The sequence below is a fragment of the Rhopalosiphum padi genome, chromosome 1 (assembly GCF_020882245.1).
Source record: "Rhopalosiphum padi isolate XX-2018 chromosome 1, ASM2088224v1, whole genome shotgun sequence".
Lineage (NCBI taxonomy): Eukaryota > Metazoa > Arthropoda > Insecta > Hemiptera > Aphididae > Rhopalosiphum > Rhopalosiphum padi.
Genome location: NC_083597.1, coordinates 50,085,349 through 50,097,709, shown reverse-complemented (window position 1 = coordinate 50,097,709; position 12,361 = coordinate 50,085,349). Strand labels below are relative to the sequence as shown.

Below are 12,361 nucleotides of genomic sequence, written 5' to 3'. Positions count from 1 at the left end.
TACGAGTTGTATTCGGCATTCGCGTTGAGCACCAACGACGACAACGCCGTTTTCATTCGCTATCAATAATTTAATGTGTATGGTTGCAGCCGACTCGTAGAGGTAGGACTCGCCTATCAATTTGTACATACCTATTATAATAACAACGTTACATTGAGGCACGCACGCTAACCAACGGCTAATTTTAAGTTAGGTGCCCATATTATAACTAGCAAGGCCACAAATTTTCTACAACCGAACCGTCCAAACAATTTTAATAATAATAAAAATAACGTATTCTAACTTGAAAGTAAGACCTATATCTTATTAATCTTGAATACAGCGCCCGTTCTGTTGGATTTTCGCGATACCGCCGAACCGGTCTATACTGCGCCACGACACTGACCGAGTGGTGCGTATTTATTTATTTATCTTAACTGTTATTTTACTCCTCTTCGGGCTCTTCGGCCATTTGGCAGTGTGTTTCTTTTACTTTCGTCTCAGTTATCTGTTTTTATGTGTAAGACATTAGATTTTTTATACTTCGCCACGGCCGAATCTCGAGCGTATGTGTATGTAAAAATTAATAAAATATTACCTATATTGTTGTATAATATAGTTAAAATAATAAAAATAATATATAATATGTAATATATATTTATAATCTCGATACTATTAAACCGTCGTGCATTTGATTGCTTTTCATTTTTATTATTTATTTTTTTTAACACTGTAAAGAGACCTTTGTTATAAATGTCTGATGTAACAAAGACGACGATTCCGGTGCTGTTGCAAGTTACCGCGGCCGAAGACGAATTGCAGCCGCTGCACGTGGAATTTGCGAACGGTGTTTGCGGTTCGGAAGATGATAGTCTGACCGAGGTCGTGATTTCCGATAGTAACCTTGAACCTCACAGTAAGTACTTCGCCTTTATTATTATCAGAGGGCAGAGGGTTTAGAGTATTAAATTATGTCCTTAAAAATGCAATTATGTAATATGCACTATAGTTATAAAAACGTAGAAAAAGCACAAAAACATTTTTAAATCGGATATTCCAAATAATTCCTGAGTTTAAGACCCATGCAGGCTTATGCTATTCAGATTTGGGGTTGTGCCAAACCTTCACAAATCCGTACTATATATGCCTTTCAGTCTTAGATAATCTAAGGTTTCAGTCAATATAGTCCTTTGTCTTGTCACTTCTGTTCCCTGATACATATCCAACGACATGCTCCAACCGACTTAAAAATCGAAACACTACGACAACAAGTCTCCAAACACTACTCTAGATTCCACTCAAAATTATCATCACACACAAACCTTTTAATTTCTTAACAATCGTGGAAATATTTCCCTGGTAATCCAACGCGCTGTTTATAACGGACAATAATATATTGCATTATATTATATTATGTTTCTATTATTATTGTAATACGCTAACATTTTTCATATTATTATTTTGTTTGAACTTAGATCACATTTTTGTAAAAGAAAAAATACCTTAATCTTCAACTTCAATGGTAGTTTTTGGTAGCAAATTTAATTTGTAATTGGTGTTTTGGGACCTAATTTAAAAAATAATATAATACGAAAAAAACAGGAATATTTTATTTTACTCACCACCGACTTTTGACTAAATTATTTTATTATTTTATTGTAATTAAAAAAATACTGTTCTAAGGAATTTAAAACAATTCGCCACTAGGAACGTTTATTATTTACTATACACAAAGTTTTTTTGTGTTAAATATCCAATTATGTTCAAATGTTTACATTGTTTTTTTTATATTAAAATATATTTACAACTTATTATTTTAATACAATAAGTAAATGTAGATTACAAGGTTATATATTTTACAGCTCATAAATAGTTTGTGGAGGAAATTTTTCACTAACGACACCCCAAGTAAATCAAATATCTACAAAAAAATTATGCATATTCATAGTTTCTATATTTATTTTAATAATGCTATAAATCGACTTGGACCTTGTATTCAATTGTTTTACTATAGCAATCAAATTGATAATTTTATAAATTTTGAACTACAAAACTCAAAATCTTTAAATGCCTATATAAGCAGTTAAAAATTAGTCTAAATAAAAAATGATAATTTTGGTAATGATTCAAGTTTCTACAATTAATATTTTTTATTTACAACAAAAAAACAAAGCGGTAACTAGTTTTACTTAGTACCTATTTACATTTTTCAGTAATTTTGTTTTTCTGATAATATTGAATTTTACAAGGACCCCTCACCAGGGGCGTATTTAAGGGAGGGGCACATGGGGCCCGTGCCTCCCTCATTTACCGTATTTTATACTAATTTTTATTATATGAAAAATTTTACAATTCTATGCCCCATGTACGCAAATTTGAACTTTTTGTTTGTGCCCCCCCTCCCTTAAGACATTTCTAAATACGCCCCTGCCCCTCACTCCAAAGTACTAACTATAGATCTAATTATAAAAAAAACAAAACCATCAAAATTGAAGAATTATATGTCTTACCTTAAAAGAAATCGGCTTGTTATATCACCTCGTATAACTAGACAGTAGACTACAGGTCATATAATAATATAATATATATTAATATTATATAAATGATTTCATCGACTAGCAGTTATAAGTATAAATTATAAACACTACAGGTTGCTGCAGGTATGAAACTCATAGTAATAATACATATTATTTCTCTTTAATATGACTATAAATAATTTATTGTGAAAGTGAAACACACTACTTTTTAAAAACAAGTTTTTATCATATCGACACCTGCTTTATAGTTCATTATACATTTCAATGCTAATATTATAATGGCTAAAAGCTATCTAAATTTTTGCGACACTTATATGTCATAAAAAAAAAAAACAGCAATCTAATTTAATGCATTAAAGTTATTTTGTAGTATAGAGTATAGAATATTCAAAATATTTATTAATGATAATAAAAAACACACCAACATCAACAATTAACAATAAACTACTCATTTATAAATCTTTCATTAAACCAGTTTAGAAATGCGGTAATCCAGCTATGTGCCTATGCGGAATTATAGAAATGCTAAAAATCAAATTTAAAATAAATTCAAACGTTTCGAAATATAGGGCTCATAAAACTATTAAATGTCTTAGCTTATGTCTCAAGTAATACTATTCCTTCCAATCTAGTTCACGAAGAAGCTAAAAATCATTACCAACGCTTCCACAACCGTTTAAGAGGACTTAGTACCCGCATATGTGGTCTCCGTCTTACTCACATGCAACATAGAAAATTAGTTTCAAAAAGATCATAACTTGCTTAAAAATACTAATAACAATAAAAGGCTACGTGGGGCCCTGAATAATTATCTTACCTTTAAATTTTATAATAGGTCAGTTCACTCTAATATCAAAACTAACAGCACACTATTGAAAATGGTGAACGAAAATTTGCTATGTCGCACATGTGTAAGACGGAGACAACACATGCGGGTTCTACGTCCTCTTAAGCGTTTCGTAACTTTCCCTCGTTTTAAAAATTTAAAACACTATTAAATGAAAATAGTTAGTTATAAATGGACGATTTCTCACATCCAAATTTCCATGCAAATATTATGTGTTTATTATTAATTTAGTACATTTTATAAATAAATTCGTATATAATAATAGTAATATTTATTCCTTGAGCATATTATTTTCTTATTGTGCAATAATTGTGATAGATATATAGATTGTATATTACTATATTAAACACTAATAACAAAATAAAAAAATGAAAAAATATAGTATATAATGATGTATGGTGAGTAAATACCTATTATTATATTATAGTCAAAACTCACAAAGGATTCAAAATAAATTACAGGAAAATTGTATATTGGTATAATAAATGTTTAACTTATTAGTCCATAAAGTTTATAACCTGTAAAAATTCATTCTAAATAACGAAAAAAAAATATGGAAAAATACTAAAATAAAATATCTTAAATACAATTGATATTAATTAATAAAGTTATTTATAAAGTGTTTGAAAAAAAAACTTAATAAATATTGCACAAAAAAATAGTAAAGTAATATTTTGTTTTAAGTTGTAAGTTAAATGAAATATTGACATTTTATAAAAATTATTTGATGTGGCAATAATTAGTTTTATTCGATAAAATTAACTTTTTCTTTTAAATTTTTGGTGACATCTCTTATGAGAACCGCTGAATTTTAGCAATCTATTATTGAATAAATAATTGTAGCATCATAGACCTTTTACTAGTAAAACGTCAATGAGCGTTAACATTTAACATTGAATTATATGTATGATTTAAGCCAGGAGGTATTAGATTTATAGGTCAAACGTCCAAATCTGTGTACATACATTATTTTTTATTGTTGTTGAATAAAAAAATTTTTTCTTTGTGTTATTCCTTTTAATTTTAAGGTTGATTTTTATTATAAATATATCAAACCAACTCATTATTTAATGATTTATAATAATATATAATTTAGGTAAGGTTATATAAATACTTATTAATTACACAGTTAATATTTTTCATATTCAAATTTATTAATAATAGGTAGGTATAGTATACAAATTAGTTTATTTTTAGAATATTCACCATCAGAGAACCTTTTTAATAAAAAAAAACTTAAGGTTGGTATTAATTACGTATTTTTAAAATATATGAAAATTTTAATTACTGTGAAAAATTGAACCAAAATGTATCTTTTATCTATTATACTAATAATTCAAATCTAAAATTATATTATTTATATATTATTGTTAAGCTATAATACATAATAAAAATATTATTTAAAAAATATATGAATTATACACAATAGTCAATAGATATAATATTGTTTATAGAAAATTATTTACCTTGGATAATAAACCAAATAATTTAATTTCCTTGAGAATTATAGAGACGTAGAATATATAGTTATTTGAAATAATAAGCATTAATTATAGACTATAGTAGACAAATTCTCATCTTTTAAGAGGTCATATCATATTCCTACTAATTTTTTACACTTATGACTTATTATTACAGCTATAGTATTACAAATAACTACTTAATTAATAAAATAATATTTATTTTTATATTATTCAACCCATAATAGGTTCAGGGGCGCATTCGGGCATACCAGCTTTGTCTCCCCCCCATACTGCGATTAATTAAAGACTAAATTAGCTGTGACTTACATAGTTATATAATATAACGAATAAAATAATGTATGGTTTGTTCTATGAATCTATTATATAATATAATAATAAATAATATGATAATATGTATATATAAAATGTAATGAATAATTTTAAGTTCTCTTCATCATTATTCAAAGAATTTATAATTAACAATAACTTATTATTAAATTATATTGAATGTAAGTGGAACGCGATGAAAAAATATGATTTGTGAATTGTCGAAGTGGCCATCTACTGATTCCGTCTAAAATCGTTATTTTTTCGTTTAAATATTTAAGGTTAAAATTTGAACTTCAATAGCTCATAAAAAATTTAAAGACTACCTACACTAAACTTTTTTTTTTGATTCCAGTAAAAAAACTTATGAGAAACCTTGTATTAAGTTTTCAGACCTTATAGGTATTAAAAATGTATTACTACGTGATATAGATGAACTTTGTAAAAATTTGAATTTGTAAATACAAATTATGATTGTATATTTTTGATATTTTTAGATCCTAATAAGCGAAGCGATGAATGTATATTGATTTTATTATAGGTATGTGTTTTTTTTATGACAGCATCACCTTTTAGAGTTTTAAAATTGCTTAGATTTTCAACTACACTTTAGTAGTAGTTTCTAGTAGTTAATTCTTTCTAGTTGGTACTTTTTTGGGGGGGGGGGGGGAAATAAGTTTTTAAAATTCAAATATTAACAAAATTCATCAAATTAATAACATTTACAAATTATTTTTTAGTCAAAAACATTTTAAATGTTCAATAATTATAGTTATAGGCTTGAAAATATAATAAAAGATTCCTCCAATCCTTTTTACTGAAACAAAAAATTTAATAAATATATATTTATTACACATTTTTGATTGCCATATTAAATTTAAAATTTTATGAAAATACATATTTAGGTAAATCAGGAATAACGATGAAATTTATATTATTATTATTTTTTAACAATATGTTACAAATAAGTCGAACTTAAACATTCAATTTGTGAATTTGATGGTACACGAGGGAGAATAAAAAATGTAATAACAAGAGTGATTGAGTCCTCCCGTTGAAAGGACTTCTAAATTATATTATATTACTCAAAAACATTATTCGTGATCACTTAAACTTTTACATTTATTATGTATTTTACTATACATACTGAATATCTGAATATGTTATAAACTTATAAATATAATATTACTATAATAATTTAATTTTTTCGAAAAAATTCAATTAAACTACCGTAAATCGAAATGTTATATTAATATAAAAAAATTAATTACTTTAATAGCAATATAATAAAACATATCATGAAATGTTCTTAGTGATTTAGGTTGACTACTAATAAATATGTTAAAAATTTAAAAAAAAAGTTTATTAATTTGTATTATTAAAAGTGAATTTTTAGTCTACTGACATATATTATTTTAAAATGTCTAAGTCATACATACTATCTACTATGTTTTATTGTTTTAGTACGACTACAGTACGATTACTCTCTTACTTATTAATTATTATTTATTATTATCTAATATCTGTGTGACAATAGATTTTGCAGACAGTGTTAGTCCTTATATTATAGTACCGAGCGCATGTCAATAAGTACCTTTTTTTTAATGTAAACTCCGCCTGGAAAAAAACAGGCAAAATTTAAATCATGTAAATTTTACCAGTAATCAGGTAACAGTATAAAATTAATACTAAAAAAATTTTTTTTTTTTTAATAATGTCCACATTAAATAATAGCTAGGTATGCGTAATTTACCAAATAATATATACATAACTTAAAAATAAAAATAATAATTGTCTGAACAAATTAATTATACAAACTATGACGGGTTGTGACGTTTAATAATCGTAATAATCATTAAATATATGTAACACTATTATTTATTTTTATTTTTTGAGCTTCTTTGATTGAGTTATATACTCTTAAGTTTTATACATCAACTTTGGAAATTTCGACGTATGTCTAGTTATGTTTTATGTATATAGTCTATTAAATTAGTAAATTAGTTATCAACGTGTGAAAACTATACAAATTTACCATAATATTTTTTGAAATATAAATATTTCTATAGTACATTCAATATTCAACCGATATTTTTTATCTCCATATTACAAATAAATAACTACAAAATGGTTTTTGACTTTTTTATCGTAGATCATTGTTAAAGGTATGCTATTAGTTATATATTACATTGAAAAAACTGCAATACAATATCTGCATTATTTTTCGAATTAAAGTTACTACCTTTCCAATTAATGTACATATGTATATATAAGATATATCTTAAATAGGCATAGTATCTAACACATTGGTTTATATATAGTATGTATCTGATTTGTCTTCATTGTACATTTATATTAAGTCAAATTATTTAAAACAAAATCATTGTTTTCGTAAATATTTGTCATTTTTACAATTTTTTATTGTTTTTTTTTTTTTTATTATTGTTGTTATTATTGAACCTACACTTCTACGTCTATGTTATATTCGTTGTTTGTTATTTTTTTTAATTGCTACATAATTTTGCTTTGATGATAATTATTTAAAATGTAATAGCTCTAAAATCAAGCATGAAGCACTTATTTTAGATAGTAAAAAAAGCTCTAGAGTTTTGTGTGGCATCAATGGCATCAAATAAATTAGCATAGTCATTTTTTTTTTTTACTTTTTTTAACACTGAATTTCATGTATTATCATTCATTGTTTGATAGCATCTTTTTATAGAATGGAAATACATAGGCCTTCGTAATTTTCGGGTATCCATAACAATTATTTATTCGTTTTATAAAAAACTGAAGTCATTATGTTTATGTAGTATACTATAGATTATGAATTTACGATTTGCAATTATAAAATCTATGCTTTATTTTTGTGATTTCGAGTTGTTCGTTGAATAAGTTATGTTACGTGTATGTGTAGAAGCATATCATTGTATAATACGGGGAAGTCTAGAACGCATAATATAATAATATTTGCTTAACCGGTAATATAAGATGGAATATTGCCTATATTGAATTCCCTGAGTACTGTCCGTATTCAATCCGCGAGTGTCGTTTAAAATCCGCCAAATCTCACCATTCATAAGCGCACATTTTACAACGTACAATACCGCACACATTTGATTAACAACTAAAAATTAAACATTTATTGTTATTAAACAACTGTCGTACAAATTATTCAGTATATATATTAAGATATATAATAAGATAAAATAAATAATGTTCTACATTAGTAGATAATACTTAAATTGAAATAAATTTACATCTTGTAGTATTTTAAAATATTCTATTAAATTAATTCCATTGCTAATGATTTTGTGATTTTGATTAAATGATTAACTGGTTTTAAACGATAGTGCGTTGTTCGATAAATGTATGGGTTATTGATATTTGATACATATTAGTGTATGTGGTATTGAAAAGTTTAATTTTGGAAAAACTGTGCGGAATTAATGTATATACAACTATAAAAGTGTACGGATTTTAATGATGACATTTATTTTTGAAATTTACCATATAAGTTATACGTCTATAACCTACTTACATATTTTAATATTATGTATTATAATTTTTGAATTATGATTGATGATAGATTGAAAAGATAATGTTAATAAATAATGATTCAAATATCAAACATAATATATATATATTCTTCCCTTATAAATAGTCAGATATTCATGTATGCAATTACATCAATAATAAAATTGTGTATATTTTACTTAAAAATAAAATAAATGATCAAAAAATAGTAATTTAAAACTTTAAATATAATTGACCTTCAATTGAAAATAATGTGAGATTATAATTATTTATAATGTTTTGTGTGTAATATTTAAGTCGTTATAAGCCACTATGTTTTGTTAAATGGTAAAAATTGCCCTTGAATTTTTACGTAAACATAGGATTCTAAGTCATTTGCGCATGCTCCAAGGTAAACAGTGACCTGTTAGTGAATAGTGGGATCAGCCGGTTTTCATTCCTTGCATTTTGCTATATCCTGTTTATTATTTGAGTAAAAACTTCAATCAACTATACCTATAAACACATACAATTGTTTAATTCGACCGCAGATTTCTTACGTATACCTTGTACATTTAAACCATAATATACAATTAACACAAACGCATTCGTGTACCTATAGTGTTTTTATATTATTATCTTTTCTAGGTATCGTGTTTAATAAATTCACTCACGAATATCCCATAACTCCACCGACGAATTCTATACCTGGTATGTATATTTTATTGTTTATAATAACAAACAAGTTATAGTATAGTATTTTTATAATTTTATGATAATGTGAAAAACTGAAAACTTTAAAAAACTTAATAAGGTAATAAAACAAACTGCAATTATACATACATAATCTCAACATAGTTTTTCTTTTAATAGTAACAATTTTATCAATACTATATTATAATTTATTAGAACACGTCTTTTATTACATATACTGGTCTGTCATTTTATATTAAGAGGAAAATAGCATACCTGCATTTATTGGTCTCCGTCTTACTAACGAACAAGATGACAAATTATTGTATTTAGCAAAATCCATTTTATGTTGCTAGAGTAAACTTATCTATCATCAAACTTAAATGTTAGAATATAATATAGAGTATCTCGTAGGGTATTATTTATATTATAATTTTAAAAGGAGTTATGAGCGTTTTAAAGTTGTAATATTTTACATAGTTCTAACTCACTTTAAAACTATAATATCAATAAAAACCTATGAGATACGAAGATAACCAGAGAAAACACATTCTGATGTCGGGGTATGACATCCTCTTAATTATTTTTAGATAAAAAATACAATTGTTGTAATAATTTGTAATCTCGTATATACTTTATATTTTATGTAAGGAGTTATTTAAATTATAAAATTTATTCATAACACATTGGTACGAACAACCTGTGTGTATTTTTATTGAATTCTAGAATTTTAAAATTGCATGGATATAAGCATTTATTATGTAGGTAAAACTAATATACTATTTCACTTTTCACCTCAAATATCAATTTAAAATAAGCTACTATTCTGAGTTAATTTAAAATTTTAATACTCATATAATATACTCACAAATTAGATTAAAATAACATTATGAATTTAATTTTGTATCTCAAAGAACATGCATCTTCTACAATGTGTCATCATTTTAATAATACATGGATATTATTCTAATTAAATATTTAATTTACTATTATATCTACTTCTGAAAATCCCTTGATGTAAAAAATAACTTTTTGAAATATGTACATACTATACATATAGAAATTATACCAAGTCATCTAGATAATCATGTCAATGATTTCTCCTTTTTTTCGTTTGAAAATTTAAAAAAAATTTAAATCATGATGGCCTTCAGGTTGATCTCGGAAGGAAAACTAGTAATAGTGAGATGCTTCATGCTTATACATGAAAAAGTATATATACAAGTTATAGAAATTGTTAAATAATCGAATTATTTTAATAGTGCAATAATATATGTATGAAGGTAGTATCACCAGTATTTCCTCTCACTTAATACTATATAGTATGTTATACATAATAAGTAATATTAACATTAATAACGTTAGCGTAAGTTGGGTTATTATATTTATTTTGTATGCATTAGCATTACATTAACATGTGTTTAGGCTTTGTTGTAATATATTACTTCACTTTTTAATTCTATATTTATAATTAAAAAAAATATTTAAATAATATCTAAACTACCTCAATTTCAATATTGGGTAAAGTTATATAACGTCTTAAAACAAATTATGCTACAAAATATAAAATTAAAAAAATTGTAATGTTTCCAAAAAAAATTTTGATCTAAAATAATTAAGAATAAAAGGCAGACAAAGTACAGACATCGAATGATAGCTTGCCGAGGTGACATTACATTTTTAATTTGAAAGCAATGCGATATTCAGATTACGGTGTATTTCATTCAAACGATAGCGGCAGGTGGGCAGACTATTTTTATAACTATACTTATTACTTATAAACATAGGCGTGACTATTTAGTGAGAGGGAGGGGTATTTTATGGCCCCCCTAAATATTTCCCTAGCCCTCCCTGATGAAAAATATTGAATCTCAGAATTTTGTGATTTTTGTAATAAAATCTAATCATTTACATATATCTATAATCTCAATAGTCAATATATAAACGAAATAATTATCAAGTTTGAAAATAATTTGTTATATTCTGCAATGTAGACAGTATATAACAGTGGTTTTTCTCACATCAAGGTTTTGTATTTTTTACTACGTTTTTATTATCTATGTTATGTTCTAAATAACTTGAGCACCTTTATCAACCAGCTAATATTTGACGGCCGCGGAGTACGATTGTGCGCGTTTTACCTTTTTAGGTATACAATTGCGCGCAGTGCCAGAATAACAAAGAACACAATAACCCATGATTTTAACTATTCAAAGGCATATGATTTGCACGTGAAATATTTATTAAACAAAAATTAAGTTATGTCATAATTATTTTTAATATTTAAATAAAGATACAAATACATTTATTCGGAAACTAAGAATGATATAATATTAAAAAAAATGTTATTATACCGTCATAAAATAAAAAATTATTATTTAAAAAAAATTATCGTTAAAAATATATTGTTAAATTTACGTAAATAATACAAAATAAAAAAAGTTAATAATTCAAAAAAGTGGACAAATTACATTTAATATAATATTTAAATTAAATTTTAAAGCCCCGATATCTACTTCCAACTATTGCCAAATACTTAAGTAAATTTTCTAGTGTTTTTATTCTTCCTTTGATTTTGGTTTGATTATTCCTTTGGAAATGGTAAACAGATTTACCATAAACATATATTATATTTGACAACGTTGCTTAAAAGTAAAAATAATATAGTGCGCGCAATCGTACGCCTAAAAAGGTTCCGTCGATAAGGACCGCGCGCAATCGTATCGTGCCCATATTTGAGACCGTCATGGTAGGTCTGTGTTTTCCTTGTCTTGGTACTTTTAGCCCCCCCCCCAAAAAAAAAAAAAAAAAAATTAAAAAATTAAGAAACATATAAGCTCAGGTGCACCACTGCTTATATAAGTTATGATATAAAACGAAAATCAATGAAAACTTATTAACATATTTTTACTATTATTATATTTATAGCTTTTACCATTGATTATAATTTATAAATATTGATTATAAATTATTTAATTTACTATAATAAAAATGACCTG

At 25.4% G+C, this 12,361-nt stretch overlaps 1 protein-coding gene across 7 annotated transcripts in view; it reads left to right on the top strand.

The window, feature by feature from the left end:
* LOC132932031 (aldehyde dehydrogenase, dimeric NADP-preferring) overlaps window positions 1-12,361 on the top strand; it is a 28,091-nt gene continuing 15,730 nt past the window's right edge. The window contains exons 1-3 of one of the 7 annotated variants that reach the window (XM_060998210.1): window positions 1-102; window positions 718-895; window positions 9,318-9,380. In XM_060998210.1, the coding sequence (XP_060854193.1) occupies window positions 733-895; window positions 9,318-9,380 (226 nt within the window). In that variant the 5' untranslated portion in view covers window positions 1-102; window positions 718-732. The other 6 variants (XM_060998211.1, XM_060998209.1, XM_060998213.1 and 3 more) reach the window with 6 other exon arrangements.